Raw genomic sequence first — 15,816 nt, forward strand, 5'->3', positions numbered from 1 at the left:
TAGGTGTGGACCTCTTTAGATGTCCTTCAACCAGAATGCCTCCAGTTTTTAGACATGTCAGTGTTAAAAGGATTATTCTTTTTGGTCTTGTTATATTAATTCATGTTATTATGTGAGCAAATTTTAAAGAGAGTTTGTCGTTGCTATTTTGTTTAATAAATGACTTCATGTACATTTAGATGACAGAACTACAGACTGAGTGAAAATGTTTGGATTTGATCTCTTCTGAGATTTTCCTGTTGCTGTTGGTCATCAGAGTTAATCCATGTTGGTTTCTGGTTCGGGTGATTATCTAATGGTGTGGTTGGCTCGATCTACAGGAACTCGTGCTTTCATATAAACATTTGTCTCTTGTAGAAAAGGACAAAACTTGATGTTGTTAGCTTGGAATTTGTATCTTGTTTTTAATGTACTAATCTTTAGTGTTTAAAATAAAGGCATATGAAATGTTTTCTTGTGGATCACTGACTCCATCCACTGGCAGCAAATTTTAATCACATGAGTGGCTGTAGCCTCCCAACCGTTTTCTTTAATCTGGGTAATAAATGTCTCAAATTAAAACGAGCACTTATCTCTTACAACTGATAATCCCAAACCATCAGCCCCATTTTAAATTTGTCCTAGAATTCATAACCACATTTACCTTGCTGAATGGTGGCAGTTTGGGGTGTGTGATGTAGTATACTGTAAAGCTTGTGTAACCTAAGTAAAATAATAACGTCATGGTCACAGAGAAACTGTTTCTGACAGAAACTGGTTTAACAGACACACACACCTATAAAAATCACTTTAACAGGGGACATGTCCCACCAATAGTTGTAATTGAGAAATGTGTCCCCAACAATAATTTAATGCAGACAATTTAGCTGTGGTCACTTTTTCAAGAATTGATCTATTACCTACTTCTGCTGTCCCTTCTGTGCGTGTTTCAGTCATGGTGTTTCTAGTGCATTGCCAACTTTAAACTGGAGCCAAATTTTCTAAATGCATTTCAATAATACTTTATGTAAATTTAATTTCCACAGTACCCATCTGGCGACACTGAGAGAAAGAAACAAGTAGTGGCCACGAATTTATAATGCATGTCCACAACTTATTAATTGAATAAGATGAACTCTGGGGAATGGGATGGTTAACTTGTGGGACTAGTTAATAATGCATGAGCAGGGGTGCAACTCCTTACCTTCTGAAGGGTATGAAGACAGCCCTCCAGAGGTAAAAAATGAAGTGGAACAAAACTTTTATTATTTTTTTCAACTATTAAGATGAAAACATTTTAGCCTTTTTCTCTGCATTAAAGCTGCAGTGGTATATTTGGAAAACAAGCTAGCTTAAAAATAGTTTTATGCCTCTTTACATTTTTAACATAGTATAGCTATAAATTTTGTGGAGATGAAAAAAAGTTGATAGCGTGGTTCTCTCACATTTGTAATGATAATAGAGGGTAAATTGGGTTAAGTAAATTGCTTGAACCACCACTTGAGACCAATAAGCTGTGATACTCTATTTAAATATCACCTTGCCTGGTCTTTATTTGTTTTAGTCAGAAGATTCTAAGATTCATTTATTCATTAAGGGATCATACACACTTCGTAATGATTCAAGAAACAGTCAGGTTTATAAACAAAATCAGAATTTATTTTACAAACAATTAAGACTTGACAAATTGTTTAAACTATTATTTACTGTGAGTGGATGCTAACTAAAGATGGTGTCTGGAACCTATGTGTGAATATAATGTAATAGAGTCAGAATCTCCGTTTCTCCGAGAGCTGAGTTCTGGATATAAAATGATTTGGTTTGTGTTAAGCTATAAGTTGTTATCAAAACCACATGCAGACGCTATCTCACTGTGCTCCACCTCACCCGTTTGGAGACCCCGTTTGGATCCGAGATGTCCAGGAGCCAATGACCCCACTGCACCTTGTTCGTAGAGAAACCTCGATGCGACCAAATCAGTCCTCAGATGTCTCCGGGTCACAACGATAGATGAAACCAAGCGTCTTAAAAATAACTCTGAAGGAGTTTTGAGTCAGCTTTGTTCTGCAGGAAACTATCTTGTTGTTTCAGCTTTGCAGGTGCAAAAAAATGTTAAAAGGGTTTTGACAGACTTAACTGACAGACTGGTTAGAGAGGTTATGCAAAAGATGGCCAGTCTAAAGCTTTTCCTCTTAAAAACACTCGAACTGTTCGAACTGTTTTGTCTGAAGTTGAACTGAAGGAAAAACCAGAGTAAACTAGATTTAATGGATTGATGTTATCTATTAATGACCAACCAGAAGTTGGCATGTTTGAGGATATTACCAAGGATCTCAGAGACGCACCCTTTTTTGATTCGGAGACTATGAATCTGGGCAAAAGGTTAACTTATGTGTCATGCATTAACTTACTTTACTCTGTCCTTGTGTGAGTGCAAATGTTGATGACCTCATCCAGTAAACATGCTAACATATATCATTAAGCACAGATCAATGAACATTTCATTATTTATAATTAGCAATAACAAAAGTTCATTCAATGATTATTTTTAATAATAAAATCTTCTTTCTTCTTCTTGGATTAAAGGAGTTTATTTTAAAAAGTTCCTCTGAGATGGACCTTGGAGGAAAGACTGTTATTGTTTATTTTATTATTATCTCTGTCAGGGCTGCAGTCCAGCTGGTGTGAGGAAGCATGCTCTGATTAAAGGGGCTATGTGTAGACTCCCAGACTCCTGTGAGGGGAAAAGATACTGTAGGATGTGTCATAGCCAGGGTACGTTGACCTGGCTGTGCATTTGACCTGTGGGATCTCAAAATCAGGCCATTTGTGACGTTACACATTTGTCTAAAAATGTTTCGGACCAAAATCAACTGTTGTCGGTCTTGCTGAACCACAGAGAAAACCACTCATAAAAAGATACTAAAATTCTAGCTGGAACTAACTTTTTTGTTCAGTAAACAATTTGGATTAAAAGGGATGGTAATGTCCTCCAGTGGTAAAATAAAAAAATTGAACTAAATTTAGCCTCTAACTATTTAGATGAGAACATTTGAGCCTCTTTATTTTCACTGAGCTGAAAAATGAAATTATGATCTTTGTTTTCATCATTTTATGAGCATTAAAAAGTGCATTATGTAGAAATGAAGTAAAAATTACATACTGTGGTAAAATTTGGTTACTGCAACCGCTTTAAAAAACTCTGGAGCTTTTTGCTGCCCGTTGTCAAATTACAATTGTTGGTACGGCAGTATTAGCTCGCAGGAGACACCACAACCCCACCCTCACTGAAGATAAATTGTCACGTTAATCCTTCCTTTGTTTAAAAAGGAGAAAAACTGACAATCCCTGCAGCAGCTGGATATGAAACATGTTTCAGTATAACCTTCCTTCCAAAATGACTGAAACATCAGACTATTTTTGGGATTTTCTCACTGTAAATGTTTCACTATATTCTTACATACTGCGCCTTTAATGTTAGGAGGAGGAGGAGTACGGTTCTCTGAAATGTTGCGTCTCTAAGCTGCAATGATCATGAATAAGGTTTTGGGTAAAATGGATGAGTCTTAAAAATAAACAAAATGAATAAATAAACAGCAACAAACAAGCTATTTCACATAGAAGGTCTTTTGAACGGAACAGAGGTCATGCTTTAAAACCTTTTCAGCTCAAAATAAAAATATCTGCTCCTGTAATGAGAACATGAGCAGAGCCTGTTTATTGCAGACTTTTTATTAAAACAAACCATTCATAATTGAAGGATAACTATTTCTACACAGCATTGTAAATATTCCATGAGCTTGAATCTCATCTGTACTTCTCAGCGAGCACAGCAGCAAAAGCTGACAGGAACTTGTCCATGGCTGCGTGTGCAACAGGAGTGAACTCTTCTCCCAGGTAACAGGCCAGCGTGACCAGCATACAGTGAGACAGCAGCTGCAGGGACACAGAACAGCTCTTATTGGATGAACTCAGTCATTCTTTTACTTTCATTTGATCAAATTCTCTACAATAAAAGTAATGAAGTTTTTGCTTTCTTATAAAATTGTTTCTGTTAAACATGAATACTTAACTTTTTACTGTTATCTTTTTACTATATATACATGCTCCCAATTGGTAAAATCATTAGACAGCATGGGATAAACTTTCACTGTTATGCTGACGATACTCAGTTATATTTATCCATTAACCCTGATGAACCTAATCGGTTGGGTAGATTACAGGTTTGTCTTGAGGACATAAAAAATTGGATGACTCTAAACTTTTTGCTTTTAAATCAAGACAAGACCGAAGTTCTCATCTTTGGACCAGAAATCCAGAAAAGGAAATTGCTTAGTCAATCACCTGACCTGAATGGCATTAAATTAGTCTCCGAGAACAAAGTAAGGAACCTTAGTGTTATCTTTGACCAGGACATGTCATTCAAATCCCAGGTTAATCAGGTTTGTAGGATTTCCTTTTTCCACCTTCGGAATATTGCTAAGATTAGAAGCATCCTTTCCAGGAGTGATGCTGAAAAACTAGTTCATGCATTTATTACATCAAGACTGGATTACTGTAATTCATTACTCCCAGGAAGTCCACAGAATGTAGTTAAAAGTCTTCAGCTTGTCCAAAATGCTGCAGCTAGAGTTCTGATGAGAATTAAAAAGAGAGATCATATCTCTCCTGTCTTAGCTTCCCTACATTGGCTACCTGTTAAATTCAGAATAGATTTTAAGATCCTCCTTCTCACATAGAAAGCTCTTAATAATGAATCTCCATCATACATCAGTGATCTGATTGTTCCATACGTTCCTAACCGAGCATTTCGCTCTCAGACTGCAGGTCTACTGGTGGTTCCCAGAATATCTAAAATTAGGATGGGAGGCAGATCTTTTAGCTATCAGGCTCTGCTCCAGTGGAACCAGCTCCCAGCCTTAGTCCGTGAGGCAGACACCTTGTCTACTTTTAAGACTAGGCTTAAAACTTTTTTATTTGATAGGGCCTATGGTTAAAATCTGATGTTAGCCTGGATCTGGACAAGTGGGGGAGTAGAGGGAGGTGGAGTGTACAGCTGGTAAAGATGGCTCTCCCTTGCCCTGCCTCCAACATGCCTTCATCTAAAAAGGCTAGGTTATCCACAGTTATCTCTGTAGTTATGCTGCTATAGGCTTAGACTGCTGGAGGATACACCGACCACTTTCCACACTACTATTTTCTTCTACAATCTGCTCTTTAACTGTATTATTTTCTACAATTTCAGCTGTTAACTTTATTTTTTCTCTAAGTGTTTTTCTCCCCAGAAGAAGCTACAATGATGTTCTGCTGAGCTGTGGTGGCCTCATGGAGGGGGCCTTTGTCTAGCACACTGCAGCTAACCACAAACTTTCTCCCTCTCCTGATAATAACTTTTTGCTTTCCTTGGCGTTGGATGTGCTACTACTAGTTTATCCGTTTAATTATAGATTCACTAGGATAAATACAATAAAGTTTATCTCTCACCAAATAGAATATTTACTAAGCAATCACAATGTAACCATAGAACCATTGCTTTGTGTGTGTGTGTGTGTGTGTGTGTGTGTGTGTGTGTGTGTGTGTGTGTGTGTGTGTGTGTGTGTGTGTGTGTGTGTGTGTGTGTGTGTGTGTGTGTGTGTGTGTGTGTGTGTGTGTGTGTGTGTGTGTGTGTGTGTGTGTGTGTGTGCTCTGTCTTCTCCATCCCCAGTGAGTCATGGCAGATGGCTGCTTATACTGAGCCAGGATCCTCTGGAGGTTACTTCCTGTTAAAAGGGAGTTTTCCTCTCCACTGTTGCTAAATGCTTGCTTAGTATGAGGATTGCTGTATAGTCACTGACACTAGTCAGTGACTTGATGCTATTTGCTGGGTTCCTTATATAGGAAACATTTTTCCTGATTGGCTTAATGACCTGAATTAGAATATTTATCATGTGAAGTGCCTTGAGATGACTCTTGCCGTGATTTGGCCCTATATAAATAAAATTGAATTGAATTGAATTAATCTGGAATTTATGAATGCACCAATTTGACATTTTGTCTGTTGACAAACTATTTTTAACCAGCCCAGTTATCCTCCTGACTCGGCTGTGCTGTAGAAAGAGAAAGATATGCTAATAAACAACGAGAAATTGCCAACAGACTGTAAAACGTCTGGGTGTCTAGTTCTCCTGCAGCACCAGAGCTGCATTCTGGGAAACGTTAGCCATCCTACCGGGGCCGCCGCCTGCCTGCTCTGTCATGGGAACACACTGCTGAGTACAGCTGCCTTTTGAGGGAGTGAACAACTTGAAATAATTAGCTGCTACTTTGAAATACATTCATAATACCAACACGTTTTTTTAATCAGTGTACTTCCTAAATAAATGGTAAATGGTCTGTATTTGATATGGCGGCTTCTAGAGTCCTGGAACTCCCGAAGGCGCTTTACAACACAGTCAGTCATTCACCCATTCACACACACATTCACACACTGATGGTGATGAGCTACGATGTAGCCCCAGCTGCCCAGGGCACAGGCGCCACCGGTCCCTCTGACCACCACCAGCAGGCAAGGAGAGTTAAGTGTCTTGCCCAAGGACACGACGATAGCGACAAACTGAGTGGGGCTCAAACCTGCCTAACCCTAACCCAACTCCAGGGGCACCATCGCCCACAAAAAGTGAAAGTGACACTTAAAGGACAACATGGATGTGTTTTCTTCTTATGTATATGCTTTCCTGAAGCATCAGAACATGACTCTGTATTGCCAGATACTCAAAATCGAATTATTCTAAATCAGATCAGTAGCAAAAAAACGTGATTGGAACATCCCTAGTTTAATTTGAATCCATCAACAAATAAAAGCGAGGCACAAACTCCAGCTTTCGGAAAAAAGGAGCTGAGAATAAACTTCCATCCACCCATCCATCCATTTTCATCCGCTTATCCAGAGTCGGGTCACGGGGGCAATAGCCTAAGACAAGGGGCCCAGACTTCCTTCTCCCCAGCTACTTGGGCCAGCTCATCCGGGGGAATCCCAAGGCGTTCCCTGGCCAGGTGAGAGACAAAGTCCCTCCCTCGTGTCCTGGGTCTACCTTTAGGTCTCCTCCCGGTTGGATGTGCCCGGAAAACCTCACCAGGGAGGCATCCAGGAGGCATCCTGACCAGATGCCCGAGCCACCTCAACTGGCTCCTCTCGATGTGGAGGAGCAGCGGGTCTACTCCAAGCCCCTCCCGAATGGCCGAGCTTCTCACCCTATCTCTAAGGGAGAGCCCAGCCACTCTTCAGAGAAAACTCATTTCGGCCGCTTGTATCCTGTAATGTGATGGAGGAGCTATTCCACGGTAGGTTGTACCCTCTCTCCTCAGATGTCTCTGACACAGAACTAATCTGCATGAGATATTGCTCAAGGTCTCATGTATTTGCTTCTAAACTGTTTCCCTTCCAGCTCAAGAGAAGAATGAAGACAAAGGATTCTTTCTTTTAATAAATCAGAAGAACTATATTTTAATAAGCTAATCAAACAAAGTGTTGGTCAATGATAAAATGTGAACCAATTTGTGAAATGAAAATATGAAATTCTTTATTATAGTCCTATAGAATATAATAAGTAATATAACGTTAAATATTTCCACTAGAGACTGATCACACGAGAGGGAAAGTCACATGACACATTGCTTTTACTGATCCAATCAGAGTCTTCCAGATCTGACGGAGGTGTGGTTTTGGTGGTGCTTGGTAAAGCTGTCCTTTTTTGATTCGACCGTAAATCAAAACATCCAAATTATAAAACTATGCTCTTGTCACCTTTAACTGGAGTTCAAAGCGTTCTAGAGAAGTTGTCGGAGTGGCCAATCCGTAACTTTCCTCTTCAGCCGAAAGAACCAATGACAAGCTGGATAAAATCTGTTGCTTTTCCACCTGCTGCAACGGTTCCTTTCAGAATAAAAGCTGAACCATCACGACCCCTTTTTGGGTCTCACTAGATGCCAATAAAACTGTCATGATCCAGAAATATATCAACACTGGTCTGGTCGGCAACCGCTGCTTTTCCTACCGGCTTCGGTTCCAGAGAAGGTCAAGCTGGACCTCGACATTCCTGATCTAACGGGGGCTTCCGCCAAGGGTATGTAGGCTGACAGAATGGCATCACAATGTGTTATAAATCTCAAAGCCAAAAGCTTAGCACAAAACATCATCTTCACTCCCATCAGAACTAATCGTTTCTCCGGATGTGCTGGTTCTGAAATATTCACACACCATTCTCAGTCTCACTTCACCTTAGTTACACCATACATTTAGTGTTTAAAGTTAGTCTAGTTTTAATTTGTTTAGTAAAAAATCTTTAAACTTTTAAAACTTGACTCACTCTCTTTTCATGAAGTTAATACGAAGTGTTCCTCAATCCCTGTAATAAAAAGTTCCGAACTTCTGATTAAATTTACTTAAAGATCCATATTTCACACTTTATAGTTTCTAATTAAATGTAGGAACATCTTCGCTACAATCCGCAATCTCGTTCTTTTGGTCACTACCCAAAGCTCATGACCATAGGTGAGGGTAGGAATGTAGATCGACCGGTAAATCGAGAGCTTCGCCTTCTGACTCAGCTCTCTCTTCACCACGACAGACTGGTACAACGCCCGCATCACTGCAGATGCAGCACCAATCTGCCTATCTACCTCACGCTCCAGTTTTCCCTCATTCGTGAACAAGACCCCGAGGTACTTAAACTCCTCCACTTGGTGCAGGACCTCATCCCTGACCCAGAGAAGGCGTTCTACCCTTTTCTGATTTAAGACCATGGTCTCAGATTTAGAGGAGCTGATTCTAATCCCAGCTGCTTCACACTCGGCTGTGAACCGCTCCAGCGAAAGCTGAAGATCACGTTCTGATGAAGCCAACAGGACCACATCATCTGTAAAAGCAGAGACCTGATCCTCAGACCACCAAAACGGATGCCCTCCACACCTTGGCTGCACCTAGAAATCCTGTCCATAAAGGTTATGAACAGAATCGGTGACAAAGGGCAGCCTTGGCGGAGTCCAATTCTCACTGGAACGAGCCCGACTTACTGCCGGTAATGCGGACCAAGCTCTGACACCGGTCATACAGGGACCTAACAGCCCGTATCAGAGGGCCTGGTACCCCATACTCCCGGAGTATCCCCCATAGGACCCCCACACAGGGACCCCCGAGGGATGTAGTCAAACGCCTTCTCCAAATCCACAAAATACATGTAGACTGGTTGAGCAAATTCCCACGCACCCTCCAGGATCCTCCTAAGGGTATAGAGCTGGGCCAGTGTTCCACGGCCAGGACGAAAAACTTATTATGTATTTCTTATTTTTATTTTTAAGAAACACCTTAAAATTAGTTGGGTCTATCCGGAGCTGGTAGGCGTGCAGCGTCTGCAGGGGAGCCAGGGCGACGGTCAGCTGACTGATGTCTTTGGCACCCTCAGCGATGGCCAGGACGATCTTCTTCCCATGAGAATACAGGTGGGAGGATCCAGGACTGATGTCAAGATGGGAGAAGTAGGTCTTTGTGCCTGGATAGGAAGCAAACATCCTGCATGGAAGGGGGAAAAGGTTGGATCATGTTTGGAAAAAATAGGAGCCGCGCAACAGATGTTATTCTGTCTTAGAGCCATCATTAGGAAAATAAGCTGTTTATTTATTTATTAATTTATATCTCATTACTCATTTGGAGCACTGTTTTAGGCAAATTAATAACATAATTGAATGTTTTGCTTAAACATGAATCTTTTTTTAATGCAAAATTTTCCCGTTGATTTCAGGTTTTATAAGGATGAAAAGACTAGAATGTTCTCCTACCAGCTGGTTGACCTGCTGATTAAGGGATAGTTCAGAGTAAGTAGGTTTTTAAAGTCATTAACTGTTAATATATCACCCGTGTCACATTTATTTTTCTTGGTAACAGAGTGTTTGATCATTTGTGTTTAGATTAGTTTTTCAGATTAGTTCTGACCAGATTGATAAGCTAACGGTTAGACTCAGTGGGATCAGTAATGAAGTGGATACCAGTCATTTAATAACTGCTCTAAACTAAAAAGTTTAGTAGCCTTTTAACATTAATCAAAATTATATGGTACAACTTTACTTTCTAAATTAATGCATGATAAATATACCTAATAGATGCCCATTGATTATTAATCAAACGTTACAGATGAATTATTAGCGTATATTTTGACCATTTATTTGCTGTTTATAAGGGGAGCCTCACTGTTTATGTTAAACTCGGCATCATTATTGACAAATCGTGTTTGTTTGTTTGTTTGTGGTGTATTGTAACCCCGGCTACAAAACCTTCCAGTGGGTGGTGGTAATGCACCACCACGTTGCTTGCCAACTGCCATGAAAAGAAAAAGAAGAAGAAAAAAGGAAAGCTAGGTGACGTCAGCACGCAGCACGCGGCGAAGTAGGTTTTTAAAGTCATTAACTGTTAATACATCACCCGTGTCACATTTATTTTTCTTGGTAACAGAGTGTTTGATCATTTGTGTTTAGATTAGTTTTTCAGATTAGTTCTGACCAGATTGATAAGCTAACGGTTAGACTCAGTGGGATCAGTAATGAAGTGGATACCAGTCATTTAATAACTGCTCTAAACTAAAAAGTTTAGTAGCCTTTTAACATTAATCAAAATTATATGGTACAACTTTACTTTCTAAATTAATGCATGATAAATATACCTAATAGATGCCCACTGATTATTAATCAAACGTTACAGATGAATTATTAGCGTATATTTTGACCATTTATTTGCTGTTTATAAGGGGAGCCTCACTGTTTATGTTAAACTCGGCATCATTATTGACAAATCGTGTTTGTTTGTTTGTTTGTGGTGTATTGTAACCCCGGCTACAAAACCTTCCAGTGGGTGGTGGTAATGCACCGCCACGTTGCTTGCCAACTGCCATGAAAAGAAAAAGAAGAAGAAAAAAGGAAAGCTAGGTGACGTCAGCACGCAGCACGCGGCGAAGTAGGTTTTTAAAGTCATTAACTGTTAATACATCACCCGTGTCACATTTATTTTTCTTGGTAACAGAGTGTTTGATCATTTGTGTTTAGATTAGTTTTTCAGATTAGTTCTGACCAGATTGATAAGCTAACGGTTAGACTCAGTGGGATCAGTAATGAAGTGGATATCTGTCATTTAATATTAGCTCTAAACTAAAAAGTTTATTATAAGTTGATGGGAAAATCACCTTATAAAAACTGAAGTCAACTTAGACTAAAGGGGCTAAAGCAGAATGCACCAGAAACGACAGGTTAGGGGAGAGTTCAGCGCAAATAATCCTGAATCCTTTCATTAGATCCTCAACTTTTCCTTTAACAAATATGACATTTTAATTAATTATTCATTTTTATTGCATTGATTTTGCAGGATAGTAAACCATTTCAATGTTCAGCAAAGTTTTCTGTGTCTGCTGGTTTGAATGAGCTGCTCGTAGGAGAGGTGAAACAAACGAGTGGCGCTTCCTGTTAGGAGAGTAAAACTTCCAGTCAGAACGGAAAGAGTAAGTTTTAAGGTTTTCTTATTTTCTGACTACATTTCTTTAGTCCCATGACTTCATGACTTAGAAATGGATGGAAAGTGGGATTTGGTTGTGGACAAAAGCTTTCTGAAAATATTTTCTTTTCTTGATGTTTGTGAAAGGTGCATTTTCCTTCTTGAACCTTGAAATACACAAAAAAATTATTTTCCAACCATTTTATAACAATGGGGTTCTATGTCCTGAAGCCAGAACAGAAAAAATAAATAAGACGTTAGACGTAGAAAAGACAATAACATGTTTATTTCGTGCTGTTCCGAGCTTGTGTTATGCTTCAAAACTGTTTCTGCCAGTATAACTGTTATGTGACCCTGATCTAGATTCCCATGGTTACTTTTATGTGGCAAATTGACATTATTTTAAGATTACACTTTTACACTTATACACTGTGACTAGCAGTTAACCTATCAATCTGGTAGGAACTAACCTCCAGTTTCTCCAAACTGAAGCCATTTCATCTAAGTTGAAAATGTTGTATTTTAGAAACGTTCTACAAGATCCCATCTAAAAACATCAGAGCTTTAACTCATCTGATGGATTACGAAATACGAAGCATGAAAGCCTTAGCGCTGAAGTTACATGATGATTTTTACAAAGCATATTTGGACAGTAGGAGGTTTATTCTCCACTCCCAAATAACAAAATCTATTAAAAAACAAAATAAGTTCATATTTTGGACACACAGGAAAGTGTTAGCCTACCTATGAAGTGCTTCTGAGCCAATGTTCTCAGCCACTGGAGTCAGTCTTTCCCATATTTCTTTAATCAGCGCTTTCTCCTTCTTTGACAGCATTATGGTCTGGATAAAAAGTCAAAGCTTCAGGTTTCTTTACAGGAAACAAAGCTGAACTTCAATCAACCATTTTATTACCATTTACATAAAAAATTCAAACCCTGACATGAACGTTGGGGGATAATTCTCGCTGATGGAAAAGGAAACTGAGACGTTCTGGTCGGAGGCAGCTGTGTGTTGGTTCCTCCTTCGTGTTATCAGACAGGAGCCAGGGCAGGGCGGGGACTCCACAGAGCTAACGGCGTCACCTAAACAAGTACTGAACACTTATTACAGCCGCTGTGGTGCTGCTGTGGAGTTTTCCCTCTTTTTGATGAGAAACTGTGACGCTGTTTTACAATAAAGTTTTATAAGGAGTAGCTCCTCAAGAGAAACTGTAAAAATCTTCTAAATCTATCAAAATGAGACAGTTTTATTAAAGTCCATCTGAATAAATGACTGCTTCCCTTTCTCAGGTCATGTTTAGGAACTTTAATAAGAACAATAATTGATTGGTGTTGTATTTGGGCTTAATGTTTGTTACATGGAAAGGAACATCCTGCAGCTTGTGCAGATAAAGGTCCATCCATCCATTTTCATCTGCTTATCCGGAGTCGGGTCGAGGGGGCAGTAGCCTAAGGCGAGAGGCCCAGACTTCCCTGTCCCCAGCCACTTGGGCCAGCTCCTCCAGGGGAATCCCAGATAAAGGTCGTGAGCTGTTATCTGCAGCTCCATGAGCTGCTGTTCAGAGTGTGGTGGTGGTGGTGGTGGGTTGGGGGGGGGGGGGGGGGGGCGGCTGCTGATAACATTGTAGAGGACCGGTGAGCTGCACAACCAAAATGGCTTTTTAATTGTTGTTTATATTATAATATCTGTCACACAAAGGAGGGATTAGGATTAATAAAAGTGCAACACTTATGAAACTATTTGCAATTAAAATGTAATGTTTCAGAGATCTTGTTGTAAGTCCAGCAAGAGGGAGAAAGGACAACAGCATGTGAACGAGTGTGGACGAGAAAAGCCCAGTGCCTTTAAAATGGGCTCCTCCTCATAGTCAGTCTGCTGCAGGATGGAGAGCTTCAGCATGGTCCTGTGATGTGGTGAAGGTTGTGCTGAATATCAGCATAACAAAGAAGGTCATAGAGTTCAGAAAAACGCCCAGAGGCCTGCACAGACAGACACCCCCCCACCCCCACCCCCACCCCCGACACAACCCTACGTGGACAAAGTGGGTTCAGACAATGGATGGAGGGATGGATGAATCTTTTTAGCATCTGTAAAACAGATGATCTCATTTTGTAGTGAGTCCGTTTTAACATTTGGTTTTATTTGTCATGTGGCTGGTCTTGTTAAAACAGCGAGTGAAGAAACTGGTTCTTACCAGCGTGCCCTTGTCAGATATCAGAAACCGACAGGTTGTGAAAAAGGCCGAAATTAACCTAGTCTTATGTCAAAAGTACAGGTTGCTATCGAGACAAATATCCCTTTGTCCCAAGTACCACTAACGCTTTTAATGAATTTCAACCAATGATGTTAGATTAATGTTTTTATCTTTTGTTATTGAGTGTGATATTTTTGTTTATCTTTGACTGCTGCTGTGCCCCAAATACCACCATTAAGGACAATAAAGAAGTAAGCTAAAACTAATGTGACCAAATTTTACACCAAACAAAATGTCAGGAGTTCCATACACACACACACACACACACACACACACACACACACACACACACACACACACACACACACACACACACACACACACACACACACACACACACACACACACACAAAGGAGCAGCAGGTAAGACACAAAAACCATTACAATTAGAGAGCATGAAATGAGGACAGGAAAAAGAATGGTGAGCCTGATAAACTGAGGACTAGATGCTCTGGGAGAGCTAATTATAGATATGAGCTAGTGAAAAACCCAGAACTATAAATTACCAAATACAAATAAACTAAACCACAGGATAAAAATAAACAAGTAGACACAACCTTGACACAAAATGTGGGTTTAGCTAAACTCTAAAAGTTTCCAAACAAAACAAAATAGCTTACATTTTTTAATGCTTCCTAAAGATTAAAAATAATATATATGTAACAGACGCTGTCTGTTATGGTGGCCACAAGGTGGCCTCATCGTCACTCCCTGCTCTCCTGGCCCTAGCTGAGCCAAGTGCAGCTGATTTCAATCAGTAAGCTTTCCTGTTAAAAGCCAGCTCTTTGTGACATTCTAGGAGGGAAGTTTAGAAGAGGTCTGGCGTTAGAGTGTGTGCTCCTCTTTTCCCTCCTAGAAACCTGACGTTAAAGTCTTGTTTGTTACCTGTGTGGTATTGAGTGATATCTTCCTCGTAATATAGAGCTCGTTTTGTGTTGGTTAGAAATACTCAATAAAGAGTTCACCTCACCCTTTTGGTGGAGCTTTTTGTGTTCATCCCATTCCTTCCTTTTTCCCGGTTTAGTCCCGGCATTTTGTGTTTATCGATATTATTATTATTTACCCAATTTTGGATGATCTTTGTGTTTATTGATGGCTCTTTATTTCCTGCTTAAAGCAGCAGTCCTTTTAGTTAAAAAACACTCCTTCAGGAGAGTAATCCTTGGTTTGTCCAGTCATTCACACATCTTTCTTTACGCCCTCTCACACCATCATCTCCTAGGCGAGCTGGGGGGGGGGGGGGGGGGGGGGGGCGTAAAAGAGTGGGGGCTCGTACGGGATTTAATGTATTTTTTTTTTGTACAGTTATACCTGAAATTACATTCTGTGTGTTGTCTTCAGGACTAACCTTGTTTTCCTCTCTTGGAGGTGGAGCGGACGTCACCATGGCAACCTTTGACTTGCAGGCTTTTGTGGAGGCTCCTTCGCACCAGCTGCTGGAGAGCTGTAGAAAAGCCGACCTGCAGGAAGTAGCCGCCCACTTCGACCTGGTTGTCCCGAAACAGCTCACGAAAGACGCTCTACGGAAGTTCGTTGTGGACTATTTGGAGGCCCAGGAGATCCTTCCACCTCCTTCCAAGACCGGCTAAAGTCGTTCATCGCCTCCGGTGACTCCAGAGAAAGAGGTTAAGCCAGAAGAATCCTCTTTAGGCTCACCGTCGCCAGATCACAATCCTCCTACTTCGCCACACAGTAAAGCTCGCCTGAAGCTCCGGCTCGCTTGCCTGTGCATCGAGGCGGATGAACGCACTCTCGAATGGAGATTACGCCATGAGTTGGACTTAAAAAGGCTGGATGCCGAAACTCAGCTAAAGATGCTCGATCTCGAGCTACGGAACAAGAAGCCCGTTCCTGTTGCCGCTAGGACTTCCTCTCAGGAACTCGATGGTTCGGACGCCTCCCAGGCGGGAGTTAGACCCAACCCAGGAGCACCCGCCAGTTCGCCATTGCAGACCCCACCTTTCGATGTCAGCAAATGCATCTCACTGCTGCCCCAGTTCCAGGAGACGGAAGTGGACGGCTACTTCCTAGCTTTTGAGTGGATCGCTGCGATGCTCCAGTGGCCTCAC

At 40.7% G+C, this 15,816-nt stretch overlaps 1 protein-coding gene across 2 annotated transcripts; it reads right to left on the reverse strand.

Annotated features, from left to right (window-relative positions):
* Positions 1 to 1,600: 1,600 nt before the first annotated feature.
* hbae4 (hemoglobin alpha embryonic-4) lies at positions 1,601 to 12,551 on the reverse strand. Of its 2 annotated transcripts, none has more exons than XM_015963698.3 (4): positions 12,434 to 12,551; positions 12,236 to 12,333; positions 9,322 to 9,526; positions 1,601 to 3,915 (listed from the first exon to the last, which is right to left on the reverse strand). In XM_015963698.3, exons 2-4 carry the CDS (start codon positions 12,325 to 12,327, stop codon positions 3,787 to 3,789), a joined length of 426 nt encoding a protein of 141 aa, XP_015819184.1. In that variant the 5' UTR covers positions 12,328 to 12,333; positions 12,434 to 12,551; the 3' UTR covers positions 1,601 to 3,786. The 2 variants fall into 2 exon arrangements, with proteins under 2 accessions (XP_015819184.1, XP_015819183.1); XM_015963697.3 differs by having other exon boundaries at positions 1,602 to 3,915; positions 12,406 to 12,543.
* Between the last annotated feature and the right edge of the window lie 3,265 nt (positions 12,552 to 15,816).

This window comes from Nothobranchius furzeri, chromosome 16, assembly GCF_043380555.1.
Source record: "Nothobranchius furzeri strain GRZ-AD chromosome 16, NfurGRZ-RIMD1, whole genome shotgun sequence".
Lineage (NCBI taxonomy): Eukaryota > Metazoa > Chordata > Actinopteri > Cyprinodontiformes > Nothobranchiidae > Nothobranchius > Nothobranchius furzeri.

Bases quoted from the DNA above. Each gene is read 5' to 3' on its own strand.
- hbae4 (XM_015963697.3), bottom strand. The intron at 9,527-12,235 runs GTAGGCTAACAC...CCTTCCATGCAG, and splicing joins GGCTCAGAAGCACTTCATAG to GATGTTTGCTTCCTATCCAG. The intron at 3,916-9,321 runs GTGTTTCTTAAA...GTGTCCCTGCAG, and splicing joins TAGACCCAACTAATTTTAAG to CTGCTGTCTCACTGTATGCT.